Source organism: Protopterus annectens, chromosome 3.part1 (assembly GCF_019279795.1).
Source record: "Protopterus annectens isolate FY-2018-M chromosome 3.part1, PAN1.0, whole genome shotgun sequence".
Taxonomy (NCBI): domain Eukaryota; kingdom Metazoa; phylum Chordata; order Ceratodontiformes; family Protopteridae; genus Protopterus; species Protopterus annectens.
Window position 1 is genome coordinate 59,860,447 of NC_056732.1, and position 27,518 is coordinate 59,887,964.

A 27,518-nucleotide genomic window follows, 5' to 3' on the forward strand; every position below is an offset into this window, starting at 1 on the left:
TGCCCGCTCATTCAGCTGGGACAACCTACAAGTGTACGCTTTCCCACCACTACCTCTCCTGCCAAAGGTACTCAGAAAAGCCAAGCAGGAAGAGCCAAAGATGATCCTGATTGCACCAGACTGGCCACGCCAGCACTGGTACCAAATCTTAAGGAGCTTAGCACAAGAACCACCCTGGATTTTGCCTCAAATCCCACATCTGCTGACTCAGCACAACAAACAAATACTACACAGCCAGCTAAAGACCTTAAACCTAGCTGCATGGAAGATTTCTTAGTCAAGCAAGCAATGCCTTTCTCCAAAGCTGTTATGGATGTCATTCTGGAGGCCAGAAGACCTAGTACCAGGAAAGCCTATTCGGATAAATGGAAGAGATTCTGTGCCTGGAACCAAGCTCACGGCCTTGACTCTCTTGTCCCAAACATTCCTCAGATACTACAATACTTAACTGAGATGCTGGACAAAGGACTCTCCTTCTCATCCATCAAGATTCACGCCTCTGCCATCTCTGCTCATTACAACATGGATCCACCAATTTTCTCTAATCCTGTGTTAAAACAGTACCTCAGAGGGGCTAAAAACATAAGACCACCCCATAGAGCACCTACTCCCAACTTTGTTTTGGAGAAGCTAACTTTATCTCCTTTTGAGCCAGCCAACATAGCAGAATTAAAATATATCTCTTGGAAAACTGCTCTGCTCCTGGCAATAACATCAGCACGAAGAGTTTCAGAATTACAGGCACTAATGGCAGTGGAACCTTTCCTCATTTTCCACCAGGACAGGGTGTCTTTAAGAACTAACCCTACTTTTATGCCAAAGGTGGTATCCAGTGTGGCTCTAAACCAAACTATTCACCTGCCAACTTTTTATCCTAAACCACAGAATAAAGGGGAGAGACTACTGCATTCTTTGGACATACACAGGCAGTTACACTTCTACTTGGACAAAACCAAAGCTTTCAGAAAATCTGAGCAATTATTGGTAGCATATGCTGCAGGAGCACAGGGAAAAGCCATTTCAAAACAGACTATTTCAAAATGGATAGGACATTGTATACATTTCTGCTACACATACTATGGAAAACCTGTACCTAGCAGCATTAGATCTCACTCCACCAGGGCAACAGCCACTTCAACTGCCTACCTCAGGGGAGTACCTACCAAGGATATTTTGGAAGCAGCAACTTGGAGTTCTGTACATACCTTCACCAAGTATTATCATCTGCCTCTATACTCTAAATCCAGAGCTGGCTTTGCCACTGCAGTGCTGCAGGGCCTTCTAGCCACCCCTAATGCCTTATAGAACCAGCCACCCTTCCTCAGCTTTGGGATTCTACCCAAGTGTAATGACTGCAGCAGTGTAACACGATGAACATAGTACAGTTTTGTACCTACCATAAATGTAGATGTTCGAGTGTATACACTGCTGCAGTCCAGGTTACCCCCCCCCTTTCCCTCTTACTGGCTGGTACCTACCTATGTCTTCTACCATTACTACCTATGGGGAGTATTTGCTGGTAACTGTAAGTTGTTTTTTGCTTTTATTATGTATGTTTTATTAGCAGTTGGAATTGCCTACCTATTTAGAGGCACCTGACATCTGGGGCAAGAAAAACTGAAGAAAATGGCATCAGCTGCATCTTATATACCCCTGGAGCACTGACATCAGGGAGGAGGCAACAGCAACCAACGCCGGACCAAGACTTTGGAACTCAGGCCGACTGGGGAACCGCCTGACGGCAGGATAACCCAAGTGTAATGACTGCAGCAGTGTATACACTCGAACATCTACATTTATGGTAGGTACAAAACTGTACTTTTCCGCATAAGAAATCTAGCTTGAATAGAGAATGTCCAGCATACATTTAGTAGTTTGATTGAATCCATAGAGAATAGGTCTTGTGAGGAAAGGCCAGAAGTGGTAGACCTCTTTTTCTGTTTTCATATGGGCACATTAGAGGTGATTTGACCTTCAAACAACATGGGAATACTAGGATTAAGGAAAAAGGGAGAACTCTCCGTTCTTATTGTTACTGTGGGAAAATTTAGCAAATCAATATTTTGGTTCTCTGGGAGAGTAGTCATTACATGGAATTCACTGCCATATTGTATAAGATCCAGTGAGGCCCCTTTTATCATTGTTTTGTTATATGGATTGTTGTTTTGACTGTTGCTTGAGGATTCGGACATTCTCTGGTCTGTCTGTACTAATGAACCTTGGTCCCTGACCTGTCTTTTGGTTCCTTTCACCCTGGTGATTTACTGCTTGGAATTTACTGAATTGTAGAACCTACCAGTGAGTTTTCCCAGTGTTAGATGTTGTAAATCTGCAGTGGGACCCTTCTTAATGGGCACCAAATGTCTTAATGCTGGCCTCTCCACCCCACCTTTGTTGCTGGAGGTCTCACAAGGTTGGGCATACATCTGCTTGTATAGTACTTGTTAGAGTAGGTGCCATGTTTTCATTATTATGTCTTGATTTGCAGAGAAGTGTACTTGCAAGATCCCCCTTGTTTGGGGGCAAAGTGCCAAGCTGAGAGGCTCAGTGTACTTATGCACCAGACACAAGAAATCATGACATGTGACAGTGCTGATTGCGCGCACCTTGAGCAAGGGAGCTTCTGAGACACGTTCCAGATCAGGGTTATCAGACAGAATGAACACACACACAGGACCTATCAAGGAGAGTCTAGTGCAGATTCCCTAATAATAGTAAGAATGTTCATAGGCGTTTACTAGGCTAGCAACCACAAGGGCCTTTTTTAAGCCTAGCCATGCATCCCTAATCTCTGACAAGTTCTGATACCCTTGATAAGTTTAGGTATGGGCCTGGGAGATTTACAGGTTGCCTATGTCCATTAGAAACATAGGGCCAAACCAGGAATGAATTTCTAGTTTCCCATCCAATTGTCCAAGTTGCACTTGAATTGGATTAGAGAAGAACTCTGCTTCGCATGGATGGGGAGCCTGTTCCATAGATGGGGTAGTCTCTGGGATACATACCTATCTCTCCAGCAGGTCCTATTTATATCACAGGTAAAGTTTAAGTCTTTAAAACAGGTAATTCTGGTGCTGTTTGTTTTGTGGATATGCTGGAGGTCTATCAGAGTGGGGTCTGACAATGCCCTGTATGCCAGGCATGGATCTTCCCTCAAAAGTCTGTAGGAGACAGAATACAGGGAGAGGGCTTTGAGGTGGTCTGCATAGGACACGTTACTTATGCCCTGTATTCTTTTAATGAGGAACCTCTGTGGACGTTCCAGTTGTTTTATATGCCTGGTTAGGTACCAAAGGAGGCATTGTACTCAATGATACATCTGATGAATGCCGAATACAGTGGAGCAAAGACTTCCTTGGACTTAGATGCCATGCCATATTTTTGTTTATAAGTTGCGCAACATAGAGTGATCTCCTCACCACTGTAGACACGTGATGATCAAAGGCTAGATGACTATCTATGTGTGTCCCTCAGTCCCTGACTACTGGGTCCTCTCTAAGGGGTGTGTTGTCAGTATGATAGTTACAAGGGATGGATGACTTCCCAAAGGATACTATTATGCATTTCTTGGCGTTTAGTTTTAGTCCATGACTCTGACACCAGTTGTTTGTCTGTGTCATCCCCTCCTGGAGAACATTTGTGTCAGTGTGAGATTCAATGACAACTCCTAATTTGCAATCATCTGCAAATTTAGTCAGTCAGAGATCACTAACATTGGCCTTGACTTCTGAGAAGTAAATGCCAAACAGGAGTGGTCCAACGACTGATCCTTGAGGAACTCCACTAGTGACTGGCCTCTTTGTAGAAGTGAACTCCCCAATTTTAACTTCCTGGGTCCTGTCTCTGAGCCAGTTGGTTATCCACCAGATGACATATGGGTTTGTACCTAACCTCTTGAGTTTGTCAACAGTGCCCAAGTGGGGTATTGTGTCAAATGCCTTGGCCAGGTCAAGGTAGCCAGTGTGAACGATTTTGCCCTTATCCATTGCTTTGGTGACCTTCTCAAAGTAGTCCACCAGGTTGAATAGGCATGATCTGCCCTTGACGAAACCAGACTGGGTCAGGTCCAGTGTCTGGAGGTTTATTGTATCTTTGTTCATCATCTCCATGATAATTCTTTCCATGGCTTTACATAAAAACTAGTGAGACTTATGGGTCTGTAGTTTCCAGGGTCTCTAGATGGGCCCACCTTTGTGCAGAGGGATGACTGTTGCCTTTCTCCATTCATGAGGCACGAAGCCTGTTTGGAGGCTACAGTTAAATAGTAATTCCAGAGGCCCTGATAGGTCATGTTTCATGCTATTTAGACGGCAGCATGGGATATTGCCTGGCCCATTGATGCAGTATTCTTGATTTTAGAGAGAGGATTAAGGACCTCTACCGTAGTGATAGTAGGGGGAGTTGTATTTGATGATATTTCCTGAGGGAAAGTTGAGGGGGAGAGAGTAGTAAAGTTGGAGCTGAATTTATCAGCCAGGAGGTTTGCTATATCTTCTGGCTCAGTATAGGTGGCTCCATTTACAATGAGCTCCGCACATAATTGTGTATTGCCTTTGAGGTTGTGGACATAGCTAAAGAATGCTTTGTGGTTGTCTTTGGACTGGGAGGTCAAACTTCTCTCAAATTTGGCTTTGGTAGACTTTAGTTTAATGAGAATGATTTTATCCTGCTGAGTGCTGCACCTCCTAATTTTTGCCATGATTTTCTTCCTCCTGCTATACATTTGACTGATTTTGTGATTCCACCAGGGGGGCTTGTTTTTTGATCTAGTTCTGTACTTCTTCCTGGCGGGTACAGCTGCCTTTATATAGCTATTAACTTGCTTGTACAGGGTTTCTGTGAACAGTTCTGCATAGGCAAAAGTGTTCTCAGGGTTTATAGGGGCTTGAAATGTTCCCAGGTTCTCACTTAATAGCAGGAGGTTAGCCTTAGAATAGTTCCTGAATATTCCTGGTTTAGCTGGGCATCCAGGTTTTATTTTTAGTTCAAAGGAGACCATTTTGTGGTCTGACCTTACCGGGGGAAGGCATTACAGTAGTCGGTGTGCAGCACTCCCCTATATTAGTGAGGACCAGATCCAGTATGGTTGCACCCCTGGTTAGTTTATTGACTATGTGGTCCAGGGAGTTTGTGTTTTCAAAATCCAGGAATCTCTGTGCATGTACATTTGATGTCATATAGGATTCCCAGTTAATAGTGGGGTAATTAGTCACCCATGAATATGGTATTGAGTTAGATGGTTAGTGTTTCTATTAAGTTTAAATACATGGTATGGTTTTCCTGGATCATAGAGGGGGGCCTATAGCTTGCAAGGAAGTGGTATTGGATTTTACCTAGTAATTTGAACATGGAGCAGGTCAAGTGAATTGTCCTGTTTGGCCAGCCTTGAAGTATATTTATTTTTGATGTAAAGAGAGACACCTCCACCTTTAGTCCCTGCCTGTGAAGTAGCTGATCTAAATGTGTGGAAGGCATTGTAACCCTGCACCATTGGTGTGCTGTTCATGGCTTTAAACCACATCTCTGAGACCACACAGACATCAGCATTCTCTGGGGTAAAGAGAGCTTACAGGGAGTGGATTTCTTTGTTTAGGCTCCTAGCTTTGAGCAGTAATACCTTATGTCGGAATTACTTTCAGTTTGGCATTGCCTAAAAAAGGAACTGTGGGGGAAAGCAATGTTTTAGCTAATATTCGAAAGCCTAGAGGGGAGAGGTGCAGACCACCCCTGGCAAACCAGCGTGGTCTGTTGCCCATCTCCTTCCATGCTGACGCATATTGCACCCCCTTAGAATGACACCAGAAACTGTCATTTATTAAAGTCAATCATCTTTTGCTCATATTGTGGCATCATCCTTGGAGAAGGTAAAATGCTGCTCAGTGCTAGGCTCATACCAGCCTGAGAGACATATTCCAAGAGCTATATCATGTCTCTTCATGTAGTCTAGGGAGGTACATCTCAGGTCATTTATTCCCACATGGACTATGACTGAGTCATATTGGTAATTGTGATCCAATGACGTCAGCGCATGCATAATGTGGGGGGGGATCCTAGCCCCTGATATGCAACTGACCATAACTTTCTCCTTACTCAGCGTGGTGAGAGGGCTATCAGTGTATCTCACAATGGAGTCTCCATTGACTAGAATGTTGGATTGTGTGGTGACTTGCCTTATTGGCTTAGAGGTAGAGGCTCCATAAGATGCAGCTCTGTGTGTTGATGGTGTTTTGAAAGTGTGTGTTTGGGGCTGCTGAGAGTATTTCTTTTGTGTACTTTGTCTAGGAGGTCTTTGTGGTTTAGGAGGGTTACATGTAAGTGCATCAGTATATGTGAGTCTAAATGTCTGCTTTGAACTGTGCTTGATGGGTGCAGCATGTGTACTACTGACAGCCTTATTGACATTGAGAGCTTTTATGTGAGAGCTTTGCCTCCAGTGATGTTCTGTAAATACATCGCTCACATACCGTTTCAGTTTGAGAATTAACTGGTTGTCAGTAAACATGAGAAAATTTCTACATTGGTTCAGGATGCCCGTATCCACCAAGCCAGTAACTGTGACAATAGGGAAGTTCATATCCATGGCATCAGACCCTTTTTTATTGATTAGACTGTTGTTGTTGCCCTTTTTTATTGATTAGACTGTTGAAGTGAGAATATCAATCACTGTCAGGAGTATACGGTTTGCAACTATGTAGACCGTGCTTGTCACTGCAAACATTTTGTCCTGTGTGCAACTAGATATTGGAGAAATTTCAGTAGTGCTTTTACAGGAAAACTGTCTGGGTTTGTACAGAGCACTGCCAAACACGTGAGGGGAAACTAATATGTAGACCCTGAAAATTTAAAGATGAAGTATTTAGGCAGATATTCTGAAGTTAGAAAGAAATCAAGCAATACTTACTGAAAACAAAGAATTAGCTTGTCAAAAATGATGAAAAGAAGGGAGTCGCATGAATGGCTACTGCGTGGCTACTACAAGTGCTGGTCTCACCACAGCTTCACTCTGTTGGGATGCAATACTCCTTTGCTTCTTCTCTCACTAGAAGCAAAATGTTAGCAACAGTCACAAGAAGAGAAGCAGGCCACAGCCTGTTTGGTGATCCACAGTCTTGTCCCAGATGCTGCAAGGGTCTGTAGGCTTGTAGCCTTTTTCTAGTAGATGCCTCCAATTGCAACCATACCAATCAGGCACAGACACTCACTCTCCAACCAGAAAGAGTCAGGAATCATTGCACTCTGCTCCTACTTTCACTAGGATCTGAATATAAGCACAGATTCCAAGCTGTCACCTATAAAGCAGTTATTAAGCTTTCTGGTGATCAGCAGTCTCCCAGAGTTAATATCCCTGTACTCATTTTCTCACCAGGAGAAAACAGAAGCACTAATCCCAAGATGACTACTGAGAGGCAGAATGTGGGTTCTCTAATAACCGGATGTCTTGCAATAGATGTTTAAAGGTAAAATGAAAAAAATGGTTTACCCTAAACACTGCAGTGTAACCCAGCCACTGGGGATGCACAAGACATTGCATTTCTTTGTGCCGGTCCCAAGCCCGGATAAATGGGGAGGGTTGTGTCAGGAAGGGCATCCGTCTTAAAACTTGGCCAAATTATTCATGCGGACACCAGTAAATATTTAAATACTGGATCAGTCGAGGCCCGGGTTAACAACAACCACCACCAGTACTGTTACGCAACAGGGTGCTGGTGGAAATTGGGCTACTGTTGGCCGGAGGAGGAGAGGAGGTGGAAGGCATGGTCGAAGGCAGGAAGAGAGGATAAAGGCTAGGACTGTGGTAGTGAGGGTCGGAACTTTGAATGTTGGCAGTATGACCGGTATAGGGAGAGAGCTAGCCAATATGATGGACAGAAGGAAGGTTGGTATATTGTGTGTGCAAGAGACCAGATGGAAGGGGAGTAAGGCTAGGTGTATCGGAGGTGAGTTCAAATTGTTTTATCATGGTGTGGATGGGAGGAGAAATGGTGTAGGAGTTATCCTGAAGGAACAGTATGCTAAGAGTGTTTTGGAGGTGAAAGTGTCAGAGTGAAGTTTATGAAGCTGGAAATTGATGGTGTAATGATGAATGTTGTTAGTGCATATGCTCCACAAGTTCGGTGTGCAATGGATGAGAAAGAAACATTTTGGAGTGAGTTGGATGAAGTCATGATGACTGTACCCAAGGGTGAGAGAGTGGTGACTGGAGCAGATTTCAGTGGGCATGTTGGTGAAGGGAACAGAGGGTATGAGGAAGTGATGGGTAGGTATGGTGTTAAACAAAGGAATGCAGAAGGTCAGATTGTAGTGGATTTTGCAAAAAGGATGGACATGGCTGTGGTGAATACGTATTTTTAGCAAGAGGGAGAAGCATAGGGTGACATACAAGAGTGGAGGAAGATGCACACAGGTGGATTATATCTTATGTAGGAGGGCCCGTTTGAAGGAGATTGGAAACTGTAAAGTGGTGACCGGGGAAAGTGTAGTTAGGCAGCATAGGATGGTGGTTTGTAAGATGACGTTGGTGATCAAGAAGCGGAGGAGGAGTGGCAGCACCAAGGATCAAATGGTGGAAATTGAAAAAGGGTAATTGTGAGGTGGAGTTCAGGGAAGAGTTAAGACAGGCACTGGGTGGCAGTGAAGAGTTGCCAAATAGCTGGGTAACTATAGCAGAGCTAGTAAGGGAGACGGCTGGAAAGGTGTTTGGTATGACATCTGGACAGAGGAAGGACAACAAGGAGACATGGGGGTGGAATGAGGAAGTACAGGAGAGTATACAGAGAAAGGGGTTGGCAAAGAAGAAGTGGTATTGTCAGAGAGATGAAGAAAGTAGACAGGAGTGTAAGGAGATGAGGTGCATGGCAAAGAGAGAGGTGGCGAAGGCTAAGGATAAGGCATATGAAGAGTTGTATGAAAGGTTGGACACTAAGGAGGGAGAAAAGGACCTGTACCGATTGGCTAGACAGAGGGGCCGAGCTAGGAAAGATGTGCAGCAGGTACAGATGATAAAGGATAATGAGTGAAACATGCTTACAAGCAAGGAGAGTGTGTTGAGCAGATGGAAAGAGTACTTTGAGGGGTTGATGAATGAAGAGAATGAGAGGGAGAGAAGGTTGGATGATGTGGGGAAAGTGAATCATGAAGTGCAATGGATTAGCAAGAAGGAAGTAAGGATAGCTATGAAGAGGATGAAGAATGGAAAGGCTGTTGGTCCAGATGACATACCTGTGGAAGCATGGAGGTGTTTAAGTGAAATGGCAGTGGAGTTTTTAACCAGATTGTTTTAATGAAATTTTGGAAAGTGAGAGGATGCCTGAGGAATGGAGAAAGTGTTTTGGTACCAATTTTTAAGAATAAGGGTGATGTGCAGAGCTGTAGTAACTACCGAGGGATTAAATTGATCAGTCACAGCATGAAGTTATGGGAAAGAGTAGTGGAAGCTAGGTTAAGAAGGGACGTAATGATTAGTGATCAGCTGTATGGTTTCATGCCAGGAAAGAGCACTACAGATGTGATGTTTGCTCTGAGAGTGTTGATGGAGAAGTACAGAGAAGGTCAGAAGGAGTTGCATTGTATTTTTGTAGACTTAGAGAAAGCATATGACAGGGTGCCTAAAGAGGAGTTGTGGTATTGTACGAGGAAGTTGGGAGTGTCAGAGAAGTATGTAAGAGTGGTACAGGATATGTACAAGGGTAGTGTGACAGCAGTGAGGTCTGCGGTGGGAGTGACGGATGTGTTTAAGGTGGAGGTGGGATTACATAAAGGATCAGCTCTGAGCCCTTTCTTATTTGCAATGGTGATGGACAGGTTGACAGACAAGATCAAACAGGAGTCCCTGTGGACTATGATGTTTGCAGATGACATTTTGATCTGTAGTGAGAGTAGGGAACAGGTGGAGGAGATCCTGGAGAGAGAGAGATATGCTCTAGAGAGAAGAGGAATGAAGGTCAGCAGGACTAAGAGTGTGTGTGTGTGTGTGTGTGTGTGTGTGTGTGTGTGTGTGTGTGTGTGAATGAGAGGGAGGATAGAGGAATGGTGAGGATGCAAGGAGTAGAGGTGGCGAAGGTGGATGAGTTTAAATACTTGGGATCAGTAGTTCAACACTACAGTGTGCAATAAACAGTTAGATATGGAAATGGGTAACTTAGGTTTTACCTGTCTAAAAAGTTAAGTTTTAGTGGAGAGCCACTATCTATTTTTAAAAGAGCAAGATAGATTGAAAAGGGGTGGGCACTTTTGTATTCTGGTACTATGGAATGCAGTAGTATGGCCAGTAAATTTAATGAAGGGGAGTGATTTCACAAAATGATAATTTTGTGCTTACACCAGCCAGAAAAAGCAGAGAGGAATGAGATATATGGTCAAATTAAAATAAGGGGCAGGCAACTAGAAAGATAGTGGTGTTTAGGATCACAACAGTAATCGGGTGGGACAGTGGGAAAATTTCTGTCTGACTCACAAGAGACAGAGCTGTGATCTCTTTTCAAGTTTTAATATGCAGTTAAAAGCCAAATACAAGTAAAATGCAGTGTAAAGAAAAAAAATCACAGTACATAAAATAGAAAAAGGCAATAAAGTAATACAAGAAATAAAAAGCAATCTAACCTTTCCCTCACAGCAAACTGTGGCATAGTCTGGGTGAGCCTTTCCACTAAAGCTCTGACATGTTTTATTTTACTCCATAAATAGAAGGTTTAGATCCTAGCTCCACCTCCTCAGTTCACAGATGATTAACTTGAACTGACCTGTTCTAATTTCTGTCTGACTCACAAGCGAGAGAGAGCAGTGGTCTGTTTTCAAGTTTTAATATGCAGTTAAAAGCAGAATACAAGTAAAACATATTGTAAAGAAAACAAATCACAGTAAACAAAATAGAAAAAGGCAGTAAAGTAATACAAAATACAAGAAATAAAAAGCAAACTAACCTTTCCCTCATAGCAAACTGTGGTAGAGTCTGGGTGAGCCTTTCCACTAAAGCTCTGAAATGTTTTACTGTACCCCTTAAGTAGAAGGTTTAGTTCCTAGCTCCACTCCCTCAGTTCACAGATGATTAACCTTAACTGACCTGTTAGAAGGTTTAGTTCCTAGCTTCACCCCCTCAGTTTACAGATGATTAACCTTTACTGACCTGTTCTAACTTATGTGTGACTCCTTAACTGACCTCTTCTAATTTCTGTCTGACTCACAAGAGACAGAGCTGTGGTCTCTTTTCAAGTTTTAATATGCAGTTAAAAGCAGAATACAAGTAAAACATACTGTAAAGAAAACAAATCACAGTAAAACAAATCACAGTACACAAAACAGAAAAAGACAGTAAAGTAATACAAGAAATAAAAAGCAAACTAACCTTTCCCTCACAGCAAACTGTGGCAGAGTCTGGGTGAGCCTTTCCAGTAAAGCTCTGAAATGTTTTATTTTACTCCTTAAATATTAGGTTTAGTTCCTAGATCCACCCCCTCAGTTCACAGATGATTAACATTAACTGACCTGTTCTAACTTGTATGACTCCTTAATTGACCTGTTCTAATTTCTGTCTGACTCACAAGCGAGAGAGAGCCGTGGTCTGTTTTCAAGTTTTAATACAAGTAAAACATGTTGTAAAGAAAACAAACCACAATACACAAAATAGAAAAAGGCACTAAAGTAATACAAAATACAAGAAATAAAAAGCAAACTAACCTTTCCCTCACAGCAAACTGTGGCAGAGTCTGGGTGAGCCTTTCCAGTAGCCTCACATACCATATTAGTTATATTTCTGTATCATTGTAATAAGGTGAGTGCCATATCTTGTTTTTGTTTGTTTTACAAGAAGTCGTCACACTCTGAGGTATTGGCATTACTGTGGGTTCAGAGGTTTGGAGTGATGTCCTGGTGCAGATCTCATCAAGAGTGTGTATGTTGTAGGCTGCATACACCTCTTTGATTAAGAGTTTCTAACAAACTTTCTGCATTTAAGTGGTAAGAAGGATAAACCTAGCTATAGACTCTCTGAGGAGGTCCACTCTTAAATCATCTAATGTATTAAGGCTATTTATTTTAGCACCTCTTTTTTGGTCATGTGCTGAAGATTCTTCCCATCTGTTTCCAACTATAAAATCCCCACAGACTATGATTTAGCAGATTTGGGACACTTATATTGTCTTATCTTGGAAAGGAGCCCTCTGCAGTAGGTTCCCTCCTGTTATCTCTGTTGTGCAGAGCAGCCTTGCCACCTGTTTTGAGATGTTTGTCCTGTGTTGGTATTACATATTTATAATTTGGAACCTTATGTCTATTTATTTCTGTTGGAGTGTGTTTTATTTATGTTCTGTAGAGGCCAGAACTAGGGAATGTGGGTTGGGGTATTCGTTCACAGTCTTTCTTTAGGTATGTTATGATGCAAGCTGGCAGGGCTGTGCATGCTAAATATGTAAAATTCCCATGAGAAGGTTTTTAGGAAGGAGATCCCAGCTGTTGCCTAATATAGACAGCTTTCTCTAAAATTATCTGACCTGGAGAGTATTACCATATTTACTTTGTAAGAAAGAGCACAAAAGAAAGTTGCTTTGATAATGTATGTTGTATTTACCTATCACTGATTTTTACCCAAGCTTTCATTACAACTAATTTTATTGTGCTTAACTTAAATTTCCATTAATGTTTTGCATCAGACTAATTATAACTTGTTTTGTATCTTTACTGTTTATTTAGAAATTTATGCTGGAGTTTAGAGGACTTGCAACTTGTCTTCATGGTCTCATCACATGAACTCTTCATGAGATTGTTAAAAGATGAAGAGAGGAAGTTATTGCTTGATCAGATGAGGAAGAGATCCCCTAGAGTTAATCTGTGTACCAAACCAGTAACGACTTTCTATGATATACCAGGTCAGTCACTTTCAGTTTTGTTGTGAACTGGTACAACTAATGAACAAGTGGTCACTGACAATAAAAATGCAAAGCATGGGATGTTATGTGGTCCAATCTCATCTACATTCTTACTCACGGGTTCAGAGCCGATCATCGGCTCCGACTCGGCCAACTTATATTTTTCTAGCACAAAGTCTCTAATTGGCTGGGCTAACCTGGTATCCCATGTTGCACCACTCTACAACCCCAGATATCATTTGCTGCTCGTGGAGCTAGGACGTGGTCTCGCTTGGCTGTGGCTAAGTAGATTTAAAACTTCTTTTTCCAGTGAAATGTTGTTCTCTTTCTTCACAAAAGCTATTTTAATAGCTATTTTGCTTATTATTAACGTTGTTTTGTGGTGTGAGTGTTTGTTGTGGTATCCCTCCGTTCCTATGGGCTAGGCCCATTTAAGTTAGAGGACCTAGTGTGGTTTGTCTGAGGTAAACATTTGTCCTTTGCTAACAGTGTGTGTCTTGTTGTCAGGCCAGAATCGTTTGACTTAGAGATTCTGTCTTTTGGTTGTGCTGGTAGTTTCCTGCCTTATCCGTTGTGGCCTACAGTCCTGTGTCTGTGTTTGTATACTGTGGTTTGGCTGTTATGTCTAAGGATTAAAAAGAACACAAACCCTCAGGGTTTAAGAAGTGTTATAAATGTAGCTACAAGATGTCCATAACAGATGGACATGCTGTTTGTGTATACTGCTTGGGGGCTATACATTTACAAGAGTCCTGTAGTTTTTGTCACGCTTTTAGCCCCAGGGTTTTACAGGAGAGAAAAAATAAACTTATACTGAAAGGCCTTCTTAAGCCTTCCTTTGAGGAGTCCTTGGACTCTTCCTCTGGCTCACAGTCTAAAACCAAGACTTCTAAAGCCAAGAAAAGATCTCCGGCTCCATCAGTTACATCGGAGCCACTGGAGAAGACTACCAAATTGGACTTCGGCTCCCTTGTCCTCGGGGCCGCAGGAGGTAGCTGTGATTCTCGAATCTGCCTCGGCTCCGATACTGTTAGGGCCCATTTGGAGCCGATCTCCTAGTGTCAGACAAGGATCTCCGGATAGGGAGATCACAATCACCTTCTCTCTCCTCCAAATCCTCCAGACTCTCTGATTTGGATGTGGATAGGGTGGGCCAGAGGCTCCTGCAGTCGCTGGTTTTGGCTAAATTATTTTCGGCTCCGACCCAGTCCCGATGAGTGCGCCCATGTTTCCTCCTCCGAGCACCTCCCTGTCTTCGGAGCTGGAGTGTTCGGCTCCGGGTGATGTTTTGCCGGCGCCGATACCTCTTAAGGCGTTATCGGTGCCGACGTCGGCTCCTACCATGTCTGCTCCGTCCTCTGGTTTTGGAACCCGGGTGTCCTCTGTCGGGCCCGAGGGGGATACTTCGGGACTTTTGTCGGTCCCGAGTCTCCCTCTCGGTGCTTCGGCTCAGGGAACCTCCGTTCCGATCTTGGCCTCGGAGGTGGGTCGATCCTCGGATTCGGGGGGACCCGACTTCGAGGCCATGAGGAGCGCACTGGCCAGATCCTCAGTCACATCACCCGGATCTGTCATTCCATCCCCCTCCACGCCGGCGAGAGCCTCTGATGTCCCCCTATCGGTTGACGGTGGAGTCCCAAGGTCTGGGGATACCTCCATGAGCGGTCCCCAACTTTCTGAGGGCCCCTCAGAGTCTGCCCTGAGGAGCCCCCAAGGAAGAAATTGTGCAAGAGGAAACGCACAGAATCCCAGGATGAGTCACTCACCTCTGATACCGACCTCGAGGAGTCAGAGGGGTCCCCCAAGTCGTCCTCCGATGACGTCTCTTTCTCCGACATCCTGGAGATTTTGAGGCAGAGAGGCAGCTGGTCATCCAAAACCCCCTCTGAGGAGGAGTCGTATTCCTCAAGGCCTTTGGGGCTCAACCCTCTGCCTCCTGGGTGTCCCCATCCTTCGATGAGCTCCTGGATTTGATCTGTCGAAGGGCGTGGGAGACTTCTGACTCAGTGGAACCGGTACCAGGACGTCCTAATAAATTTCTGTCAGCTCCCCCTGGGAAAGAGTTCCTGTCCAAAGGGGTTTCTGTGGATGCTATGGTGGTGGCGGTGGCCACTCAGCAGGAAGTAGCCGAGTCTTCTTCCTCCGTCCATCCTCCTAACAAGGAGTCCAGGAGTATGGATTGGTCCGGGAAGTGTACCCTCTCTTCAGCGACCTTCACACTTCGGTCTCTGAACTATCTATGTCAGTTTACTTGGCTCCAGAGAGATCTCCTTAAAGAGTTGGGAGATACTCTAACGGGTAACATACCTGAGGCGTTAACACAGACCGTTAACGCCCAGTTGTCTACTCTTGGATCCATTGTCAACTTGTCCATGAGGCTCATGCAGCCGAAGGGGCGAGCAGGGCAGCTAGCTCAGGTGTAGCCCTTAGGAGGCAAGCCTGGATGCGCCTGTGTCATTTTCCGGAGGCCTTCAAGTCTTCCTTCACTTACACCCGTTTTGATGGGTCCTCACTTTTTGGGACCAAAGCGAAAGACACCCTCACCAGATGTGAGCAAGAGGGAAAGACCCTGTCTGCCGTAGGGGTCCGTTTTTCCCTCCCATCTAGGCCTTACCACAAGGCTCAGAGGGGAGGAAAAATGTGGTTCAAAAAGTCACGGAAGTCTTTCCCTGCTGGTCAAGGTGAGTCCCCCCCCAGAGGCAGAGGAGGGGGTGGCTATTCTGGGAGACGCCGCCCTAGGGGCAGAGGAGGCCCTTGCAATTCGGGAGACTGTGATTCCTTTCGCGGGCCCTTCCTATCATCATCCCTGATGTATTGCCCGACTGTGCTATTCCGGAGCCAGTTGTGGGCCGCATTTCGTTGTACCTGGAGGCCTGGGCAAGTATCACTCAGGATCGATGGGTACTTCATATAGTTACCGGAGGTTATTCCATCCCATTATTGTCAAACCCTCCTCCACCCAAAAGAATCCCAGATGTTCCACCCAGTCAAAGGGATCATGCAACACTAGAAATTTCAAAGTTGCTGGAAAAAGGAGTCATCCAACCTGTCCCCTCAGACCAGATCAGATTAGGGACTTACTCAAGACTCTCTTTTTGGTGCTGAAAAAAACAGGGGACATGAGACCCATCTTGGATCTCAGCCGACTGAACCGCTACGTTCTGAAGTCCAAGTTCCGAATGGTCACCCTTCAGTCTATTTTTTCGTTACTGGGAAAAGAAGTATGGATGTGCTCCATCAGTCTCAAGGATGCTTACTACCATATCAAAATGGACAGGGCATCCAGGAGTCACTTACGCTTCCGGCTGGGAGACAGTCATTTCCAGTTTCGTGCCCTGCCCTTTGGCCTCACCACAGCTCCTAGGGTGTTCACCAAGTGTTTGGCAGTGGTGACAGCTCACCTGAGACGTCGAGGATTCCAAGTGTTTCCATACCTGGACCGACTGGCTCCTCACTGCCCCTACCAGGCATCTTCTCATTCAGGCCAGGTAAAAAACCATTGCCCTTTGTCATCAACTAGGGATTACCTTGAACTGGGGAAAGTCTGCTTTGCTGCCCTCACAGCGTGTCACATTTATAGGCGCAGAGCTAGACACCGTTCACATGCGGGCGTTCCTGCCGCAAGAAAGGATAGAGGTGTTGCAGGGTCAGGTTCGCGCATTGCTGCCCCTCAAGAAGGTTCAGGCCAGATGGGTCCTACAGCTCCTGGGATCCATGGCAGCCACCATCATGTTAGTGCCCCTGGCCAGGTTACACATGAGGCTTCTGCAGTGGCTTCTCTCAGCCCAACAGTCCTTTCAGAAACTTCCCCTGTCCCATCTGATCCTACTCACCGATCGGTGCAAACAGGACCTCTGTTGGTGGATGAGTCCCACCAACTTGAACAAAGGGAATCCATTTATTCCTATGACTCCAGTTGCCACTGTGACCACGGACACCTCCCATATAGGGTGGGGAGGGCATTATCTGGGCAAGGACGGTCCAAGGCACCTGGCAGGTTCACGAGGTACATTTGCACATCAATATTCTGGAGATGAGAGCAGTGTTACTGGCGTTGCAAGCACTGCAGAGCTCTCTTCCCCTAGGAATGACTGCAATTCACTCAGACAACATGTCTGTTGTGTGGTACCTGAACAAGCAAGGGGGAACCAGGTCTTAACCCCTTTGCAGAGAGGCCATGCGAGTGTGGCAGTGGGCAGTGTCTTCCCAATGGTTCCTAGTGGCAACGCACATTCCGGGGAAGGCCAATGTGATAGCAGACAGGCTGAGCAGAGCTATTCTAATGCCTTATGAGTGGTCCCTGAACCGCCGAGTTGCGGAGCAGATTTTCAACAGGTGGGGTCAGCCTTGCTGCGACCTTTTCGCCAATCCCACAATACCAAGTGCAGCAACTACTTCACTCTGATCCCCCCACAGGGGGAGTCACCCAGGGGTGCTCTAGTCCACGATTGGCCTCCCTGTTTGCTCTATGCTTTCCCTCCGTTTCCTCTGCTGCCAAGAGTGATCCAGAAAGCCATTTCCTTGGGAAGCAAGATGATTCTTCTTGCCCCACACTGGCCTCGCCAAGTCTGGTTCTTCTTTCTTCATCAGTATGCAGTGAACAGTCCTTGGACTGTGGATCCAGCACTAGACCTACTGACACACATGTCGGGACAGTCCCATTCCTCCCTGAGGACCCTCAGGTTGGCAGCCTGGCTACTCCACTTCCATCTTTAGTCAGACTTCATCGTTTTTCACCTGAGGTAGTACACATTTTATCTTCTTCTCATAAATCTTCTACCAGGAAGATTTACTCCAGCAAGTGGAAAAAAATTTCAATTTGGGCTCAGGCCAAGGGACTGGATCCTTTCACAGCCCCCATCCCGGCTGTCTTAGATTTGTATCCACTCTCTTTCAGCAGGGTTCTGCTCCTGCCACCATTAAGGTTCAGCTTGCTGCTATCTCCAATTTTCATACCTCTTACGAACCTTCTCTCATGGCGCATAATTATGTAAGGCCTTTTTGAGGGGCACCTTGTTGCTTCGGCCTCCGTTGTCGGAACCCATCATGCCATGGGATTTAAATTTTGTGTTACAGGCCCTGACATCATCTCCTTTCGAATCAGCTGCCACTTGTGATTTAAAATTTCTATCTTGGAAGACTGCATTTTTAATAGCTATCACATCAGCCAGACGGGTGTCGGAGATTCAAGCGTTGTCCATCAAATCCCCGTATTTAATATTTCATAAGGACAGGGTTTCCTTGAGACCTAATCCGTCCTTCCTTCTGAAGGTAACCTCTGCCGTTAACCTCAATCAGTCCATCGAGCTGCCAGTTTTCTTTCCTCAATTTTTCAACAAGGCAGAGTTTAAGTTTCATCAATTGGACGTACACAGGCAGCTTCGCTTTTACTTACGCAGGACTAAAAAATTTTGTACGTCTGATCAACTCTTTGTGTCCTTCTCAGAAAATAGAACCGGTTTCCCTGTTTCTAAGATTACAATTTCCAGGTGGATTTTTGACTGCATCTCCTATGCTTACTCGTCGGCAGGCAGAGAGTTACCGTTCCCTGTCAAGGCTCACTCCACCAGGGCTGTTTCCGCTTCAGTAGCTTATCACTCCAGACTATCCTTGGATGAAATTTGTGCTGCGGCCACGTGGGCTTCTCCCCACACCTTCATTACTCATTACAAATTAGACGTGGCTTCTAGGGGCCGGGCTTCCTTTGGTTCCACTGTTCTCAGGAGCATCTTCAATTGAGCCTCCCAGGATGGAGGTGCTAGGGACGCTGTCCCATGAGTAAGAATGTAGGCGAGATTGGACCACATAACATCTACAAGTTATGTACTCACCATAACGCTTGATGTATGTGGTCCATCTCACCTCACATTCTTACTTTCCCTCCCACCTTCCCCCCTCCTGGAGGATTTGGAGGCGACATTTGTTTCAGGACCCTTCAGTATGGGTTATTTTTTCTTTGCTGCCCTGGTTAGTGTTCTACTCTTTTGACTGTGGTTGTGCATGAGGTGCGACTATGAGCTGCTGCAAACTAGATCTGGGGTTGTGGAGCGGTGCAACATGGGATACCAGGTTAGCCCAGCCAATTAGAGACTTTGTGCTAGAAAAATATAAGTTGGCCAAGTCGGAGCCGATGTTTGGCTCCGAACCCGTGAGTAAGAATGTGCGGCGAGATGGACCACATACATCAAGCGTTATGGTGAGTACATAACTTGTAGTTTTAGTTGGAGGTGCAACAGTCGGACCTTCCTGACTGGTGACCCAAAAATGGGTGTGCTAGAATAATAGATGGTTTGAGGAGAAAAACTGTTTTTAGTAGATGCTGCAACAAAAGAGCAGAGCCAAACCACCACGACTGTTCAGGATAAACAAAATAGTGCTTCGATAAAAAAATGCAAGAAATCTTATTTCTTGCATTTTTTATCGAAGCACTATTGTGTTTATCCTGAACAGTCGTGGTGGTTTGGCTCTGCTCTTTTGTTGCTGTATTATTGGCTGCTCTGAGCCCTTCCTTTGCAATTGTTGGTATACATTTTCTTTTCTTGGTCTTTCTTCTTTTTTTTAAGTAGATGTTCATCGTGTTACACTGCTGCAGTCATTACACTTGGGTTATCCTGCCGTCAGGTGGTTCCCCAGTCGGCCTGAGTTCCAAAGTCTTGGTCCGGCGTTGGTTGCTGTCGCCTCCTCCCTGACGTCAGTGCGACAGGGGTATATATATGATGCAGCCGACGCCATTTTCTTCAGTCTTTCTTGCTGCGTGGTACCTGAAGCAAAAGCATTTCGCAAGTGCCGGTCGGCCGACTCCTGAGATTTTCATTCCAAATCCAGAACCGAAGTCTTCTACAAAGCTAAGTACCCCATTGGGGAAACTTTTTCTTGCCTCAGACTGATGTCAGTAAAAGTTAATAACTGTATTTCTTGTGGGAAGCAAATACCTCATAAGGATTTCCATTCTTATTGTATCCCATGCCTAGGCCCAGACCACGACGTCACTGGTTGTCAATTTTGTGCTAGGTTTAACAAGCACACTATTAAACGTCGGTTTTATTTTGTCTGACATTATTTTGGCAGAAAATTCAATTACAATATGCCGTCGGAACTTCCAACGATCGGAATACATAAAAATCGCAAAGACAAGGATAGGCATCTGAGGCCCAAAACTGTTGACGAAGCCTCTTCTAAGCCAGTCGCCGGTTTTCAGCGAGGCACCTTCGCAGCCCCTGACGACCGCTTCTGTAGAACCACAAGCCCACCTCTGACTCCCACGTGGAGATGGCTGGGCCTTAGGACGCACAAGATTTTCAGCCTACCAAAACTATTCCTTCAGAGGGATCCGGAGTAGCTGAACAACCCGCAGCTTCAGAGGGTGTTTTCAGACCTACTCAGTTAAGCATTAAATCTTCTGCTAAGTCTAAACCTCCTTTAAAAACAAACAAATACAGCATTCTCCAGGACAGGCCTCCATGCCTAAGAAACAAATGCTCAAAATGGCCGAAGACCTAATCACTCTGATCAGGGGGTCCCATCCCCCTTCTGATAAAAGGCCTAGACAGGATGCAGACTATGACTCATCCGACCAGGTATCCATCTCTTCAGACTTAGGATACTCTTTACCCCCTTATGAGGATTCCGATGCTGAGGAATCAGTTCCATCAGCCTCTCTGCCTGAGCGCTACTCCTTTGGGGAAACCTTACATACCATGAGGGAGCATTTCCATTGGGAAGGCCAGGATTACTCTGAATCCAAGAAAAGGCTCAGAGACTTCTTTTTATTTCCTCAACACAGACCCCTGCTTGACAGAGGCACAGCAAAATGATAGGCATAGTTTTTATTCCAACTAAAGGGGTGGCGAAAGCCACATAACTATGGGCTAGGCTTATAAATGCCCTTGGGCAGATAGCCTAGTATGAACCTATGAATGAACCTATGAACCTATGAACCCCTTGCTATTCCGCCAGTGTTAGATATTGTGGATGATGTGTATACTGAATCCAGCTTAGATCCTGATTCTTTACCTCCAGCCCCAGTTAAGCCTGACAGATACTACAGAGTCCCTGACTCACACAAATTTCTTTATAAAAGCCCTGTTGCTGACCTTGAAACTATTTCTCAGGGACCCAAAGGGGTTAAGGCCTCATCAGCAAAGAATCCAGTCCCCTCTGACAGACATTCCAGAGCATTAGACAGATGGGGGAAGAAAGTATATACGTCTGCAACTTTAGCAATGAGGGCCTTAAATTGCCAGTTTCACATGCTAAAATATCAGCAATTTTTGATGTCTCAGTTGAAACAAAAAATGCTTCCAGATTCAGATCCTCCTAATTTTAAGGAAATGCAGGATTGATTGCATGCAGCTGAACAAGTGGGAAAACATACTTTGCAATGTGGTTTTGATTCTTTAGAGGCCTCCTGTAGAGCAGCAGTTACAGGTTCTGTCATTAGAAGACATGCTTGGTTAAAAGAACATACGTTACCAGATCATGTTAAAAAAAAACTATTGGATGCACCTTTGCAGCAGGATGTGTTATTTGGAGTTAAGGCAGAAGAGGTATTAAAGAAAATGGAGGATAAGGCAAAATCTATGCAAATGGTGAAGGATCTCTTACAGGTTCAGCCTCCTCGATTTAGCAGAAATTGGCCAACAAAGAATTGGTCCTTTCCAGTTACAGACAAACCTCAAAGGGGCAGATACAGACGTCCAAGAGGTAGAGGTCAACCACAAGGTTTTTACAGGCCTCGACAATGGGGTGCATCAGGCCAGAAAGAAGGGGAAGACAGGCCCCAAGCATATAAACAACAGCCCCAATGACTTCCCACTACAGCTGCCAAACAGCTCTCTCTTGGCAGCCCCCTTGGGAGGAAAACTGGCACTTTTCTATCACAATTGGCATATGATCACCAAAGACAAATGGGGTTCTTAACATTGTATCTCAAGGTTACAGGTTCCACTTTCACACTCTGCCAAGGTTAAAAGGAATGCCAAATCTGCCACCAAATCAATGGGCAGAGGCTCAAAAACAAATTACAGCACTCATGGACATGAGAGCTATTCAAAAGGTACCACCACAGGAGCAAGGACAAGGATTTTACTCAGGACTCTTTCTGGTTCCCAGAAAAGACAAAGCTTGGGGGCCCATTCTGGATCTTTCTTCGCTAAACACTTACCTGGATGTTCCGAAATTCAAAATGTTGACACTACAGCAGCTTCTTCCCATGCTGGGCAAGAAAGCTTGGCTCGTAACCTTGGACCTCAAGGAGGCATACCTGCATGTCCCTATCAGACAAAACTGCAGAAGATACCTCAGATTCATAGCTGGTTCAATGCACTACCAATTCTCTGCATTGCCCTTTGGCTTATCTACTGTGCCCAGCGTCTTCACAAAGTGCCTGGCACCAGTAATTGCATTTTGCAGACAGAAAGGAGTTCAGATTTATCCGTACCTGGACGACTGCCTGATTCAAGCAGAGAGCAAGGACATTCTTCTAAAGCATCTGGCGTTTGTAAAAAAAAGTTATTAAGTTGCCCAAGGTACACAGTAAACGAAAAGAAATCAAAACTAGTGCCCTCACAAGAGATAATATTCCGGGTGCCAGCTTGAATACAACAGCCCAGATGGCTTATCTCACGCCAGACAAGCAAGGACAACTGACTCAGTATTTTCAGTTGATGGCAACAAGAACCCAACTCCCTGCAAGAAAAATTCTGCAGGCCTTGGGTTACATGGCATCTTGCATACTACTAATTCCATATGCCAGACTGCATATGAGAAAACTACAGTGGTACCTAAAGAGTGTCTGGTCTCAACACTGTCAAAGTTTGGAAACAGTTATACCACTAATTCCTTGCCTTCAACAGGAGTTTCGATGGTGGGCTCAAGCTTGTCACCTCAACAAGGGACAGCCTTTTACTCAACCCACAGCCAGGCAAACACTGACAACAGATGCATCTGATTATGCCTGGGGAGCACACATGGCAGGAAAATGTATTCAGGGCAAGTGGCCCACAGAACAAAGGCATCTTCACATCAATCAAAAAGAGATGCTAGCTGTACAAAATGTCCTTATAGCCTTCAAGGACCTACTGCATCCAGGACAATTACTACTAAAAACAGACAACACCACAGTTATGTGGTACATAAACAAGCAAGGGGGCACTTACTCTTATCCCCTCTGCAGACAAGCCATGACATTGTGGAACACAGCTCTAAACTATCAAGTTCATCAGCAAGCACAATTCCTGCCAGGAGAGAAAAATACACTGGCAGATGACAAAGCAGAAACATCATGGATCCCCATGAATGGGAATTGAAGCCACAAATATTCAGAATGATTACCCAGAAATGGTGGAGCCCGGACATAGATCTGTTTGCATCCCCAATGAACTGCCAGCTACAGAAATTCTGCACAAGGACTTACCATCCACAAGCATGGAAAGTGGATGCCCTCTCATTCAGCTGGAAAAACCTACAAGTATATGCTTTCCCACCACTACCTCTCCTTCCAAAGGTACTCATAAAAGCCAGGCAAGAAGAGCCAAAGATGATCCTGATTGCACCAGACTGGCCACGCCAGCACTGGTACCCAATCTTAAAGAACTTGGCACAAGGACCACCCTGGAGTTTGCCTCAAATCCCACATCTGCTGACTCAGCACAACAATCAGATACTTCACAGCCAGCTAAAGACTTTACACCTGGCTGCATGGAAGATTCCTTAGTCAAGCAAGCAATGCCTCTCTCCAAAGCTGTTATGGATGTCATTCTGGAGGCCAGAAGGCCTAGTACCAGGAAAGCCTATTCGGATAAATGAAAGAGATTCTGTGCCTGGACCCAGGCTCACAGCCTTGACCCTCTTGTCCCAAATATTCCTCAGATACTTCAATATTTAACTGAGATGCTGGACAAAGGCCTCTCCTTTTCATCCATCAAGATCCACGCCTCTGCCATCTCTGCTCATTACAACACGGATCCACCAATTTTGTCTATAATCCTTTGCTAAAACAGCATCTCAGAGTGGCTAAAAACATAAGACCGCCCCGTAGAGCACCTACTCCAACTTGGGACTTCAACTTCGTGTTGGAAAAATTAACTTTACCTCCTTTTGAGCCAGCTAACACAGCAGATTTAAAATATATCTCTTGGAAAACTGCTGTGCTCCTGGCAATAACATCAGCACGAAGACTTTCAGAATTGCAGGCACTAATGGCAGTGGAACCTTTCATCATTTTCCACCAAGACAGGGTGTCTTTAAGAACTAACCCTACGTTTATGCCAAAGGTGGTATCAAGTGTGGCTCTAAACCAAACTATTCACTTGCCAACTTTTTATCCAAATCCACAGAATAAAGGGGAGAGACTGCATTCTTTGGACATATACAGGCAGTTACGCTTCTACTTGGACAAAACCAAAGCTTTCAGAAAATCTGAGCAATTATTGGTAGCATATGCTGCAGGAGCACAGGGAAAAGCCATTTCAAAACAGACTATTTCAAAATGGATAGGACACTGCATACGTTTGTGCTATACACACCGTGGGAAACCTTTACCTAACAGCATTAGATCTCACTCCACCAGGGCAACAGCCACTTCAACTGCTTACCTCAGAGGAGTACCTACCAAGGACATTTTGGAAGCAGCAACTTGGAGTTCTGTACATACCTTCACCAAGCATTACCATCTGCCTCTATACTCTAAATCCAGAGCTGGCTTTGCCACTGCAGTGCTGCAGTGCCTCATAGCCACCCCCAATGCCTTATAGAACCAGCCACCCTACCTCAGCTTTGGGATTCTACCCAAGTGTAATGACTGCAGCAGTGTAACACGATGAACATAGTACAGTTTTGTACCTACCATAAATGTAGATGTTCGAATGTATACACTGCTGCAGTCCAGGTTACCCTCCCTCCCTCCTTCCCCTCTTACTTGCTGGTACGTACCTATGTCTTCTACCCTTTACTTCCTATGGGGAGTATTTGCTGGTATCTGAAAGTTGTTTGCTTTTCTTATGTATGTTTTATTAGCAATTTGAATCGCCTACCTTTTTGGGGGCACCTGACATCTGGGGCAAGAAAAACTGAAGAAAATAGCGTCGGCTGCATCTTATATACCCTGTCGCACTGACGTCGGGGAGGAGGCGACAGCAACCGACGCCGGACCAAGACTTTGGAACTCAGGCCGACTGGGGAACCGCCTGACGGCAGGTTAACTCAAGTGTAATGACTGCAGCAGTGTATACACTCGAACATCTACATTTATGGTAGGTACAAAACTGTACTATGCTTCTGTGGTTCAAGGAAATAGGACTCTAGAACATCAGGAAGAAGAAGAAAGTGGCAGTGTTGAAGAAGAATGGCAGCACCCCAAAACAACATGTGTGTGGGATACAGAACAGATATGTGGTCAACCAGATATAGTAATAGGTTCATAGGTTTATACTAGGCTATCTGCCCTAAGGCATTTATAAGCCTAGCCCAAAGTTTTGTGGCTTACGCCACCCCTTATGTTAAAAAATACTGTGCCCATTAGTTTGTTGTGCCTCTGTCCAGCAGTGACACAGAGATGATTCCCGGGGTAAACCTACGATCTCCCATCCACCGGTCAAGATTTCTCTTGAACAGAGCCAGCGAGGTGCTCTGCTTCACATGGACCGGGATTTTATTCCACAGCATAGGAGTCTCTGGTGACAAATCTATCTCTCCACCATCTCCTATTTATTTCCGTGCTAGGGTTTAAGTCGCTTGCTCTAGTGGATCTGGTAGATTTGGATTTTTGAGGTGGAGCATGTCCATTAATTCGGGTTGGACATGGCCTTGTATGTCAGGCACAGGTCACCTCTGAGCAGGCGGTGCGACTGAATAGAGATGGAGTTTCTTCAGTCTGGCAGCATATGACAGATTTTGGAGTCCCTTTATCCTTTTGATGAGGAACTTTTGGGGTCTCTCCAATTGCTGCAGGTGTCGGGTGAGATGCATCCCGAATGGGGCATTGTACTCGATCATTGGTCTGATAAGTGAAGAGTACAGGGGAACAATGACCTCACTTGATCTGGATGTGAATCCCTTCATGATCAGGTGGGCAATGTAGAAGGTCTTTCTAACCACTTTAGCAATGTGAGTGTCAAAAGAAAGGCCACTGTCAACCTGGGTCCCCAGGTCCCTGATAACCTCTTCTGTGCTTAATGGATTGCCCCCTATATGGTAGCTTGGGGTTACCTTGTTTTTCCCGAAGGGTATGACTATACATTTTTGGCATTTAACTTCAGGCCATGGCTCTGGCACCAGCTATCAGTTTCCGTGAGACCCCTCTGAAGGATACCTGTGTCAAAACTTTGTCAGTCATAGTCCTCCTATGTTTGCCTGTACTTCTGAGAAGTAGATGCCGAACAACAGGGGGCCAAGGACTGAGCCCTGTGGGACACCACTTGTGACCGGCTTGGAGTCTGACATGGCGCCAGCAACTCTAACCCTGTGGGTTCTGTCCTTTAGCCAGTTTGCAACCCATCTTGTGACATATGAGTTTACATTTAAGCTGGTAAGTTTCTCTATAATACCCGAGTGGGGTATTGTGTCAAAAGCTTTTGCAAGGTCAAGGTAGGCTGTATGGACTGCCTTTCCCTCATCAATGGCCTTGGTGACTGTTTCGAAGAATTCGACCAAGTTCAAAAGGCATGATCTGCCCTTGACAAAGCCAAACTGGGTCGGGTCCAATGTCTGCAAGTCCCCTATGTCTTTGTTTATGAGTTCCATTATGATCCTCTCCATAGCTTTGCAGACCAGGCTTGTTAAGCTTATGGGGCGGTAATTACCAGGGTCCGTAGAGGCACCGCCTTTGTGGAGTGGGACCACAGTTGCCGTACGCCACTCCTTGGGCACGTATCCTGTGGTAAGGCTAAGATTAAACAGCTGCCTTATATGCGGGTTTAGTTTTTCGTTGAGTTCATGTAGCACACAGCCAGGGACACCATCCGGTCCCATTGATGCTGCGTTTTTAGCTTTAGAGAGAGCAGCTTTCACCTGCGCATTTGAGTTGTCTGGGAGGCTACACTCCGCTGGGATAGTTATCTCTCCTTTTGTGGGGGAGAGGGGGGTGAAGTTTGCACTGAACCTGTCTGCCAGTATGTTGGCAATGTCTGTGGGTTCAGTGATTTTTGTATCATTTTGGACTAATTCTGAGCATATCTGGGAATTTCCACCCAGGTTTCTAACATAGCTGAAGAAGGCCTTATGATTGTCTTTTGAATCTATGGCAATTTTTCTCTCAAAGTTGGCCTTGGATGATTTTATGAGTGCTCGTATTTTATACTAATAATGATCAAGGGTGTCTTCTCTTTTATGGATTTTGCTCTATCATGTAACAGCTTTCTCCTCTTATTGTAAAGTTTGTTTATGGCTGGGGTCCACCAGACTGGACGTCTGCCCTTGGTGGAAAGAGTCTTGGTTTTATTAGGGATTGCCTGATCCATGCAGCCCTGGAGGTGTTCGTAGAAGGCATTTGTAAGGGCTTCCGCAGCTTGGGTTGTGGTTTCCACTGGCTCGGGGGCCTTGAAGGATACCACACCAGTCTTGAGTAGTGTGAAGTTTGCTTTAGAGAAGTTCTTCACTGTGGTCTTTTTTGTTTGGGGTGGGGGCGGGATGTGGATTTCCAGTGAGATTAGTTTGTGATCT

General features: G+C 45.1%; 1 protein-coding gene across 1 annotated transcript in view; it reads left to right on the plus strand.

Annotated features, from left to right (window-relative positions):
* LOC122797632 (integrator complex subunit 8-like) overlaps positions 1-27,518 on the plus strand; it is a 1,436,218-nt gene that overhangs the window by 409,847 nt on the left and 998,853 nt on the right. Inside the window, exon 7 of the mRNA XM_044066176.1 lies at positions 12,685-12,860. Within this exon, the coding sequence (XP_043922111.1) occupies positions 12,685-12,860 (176 nt within the window). The remainder of the gene's footprint in view (positions 1-12,684; positions 12,861-27,518) is intronic.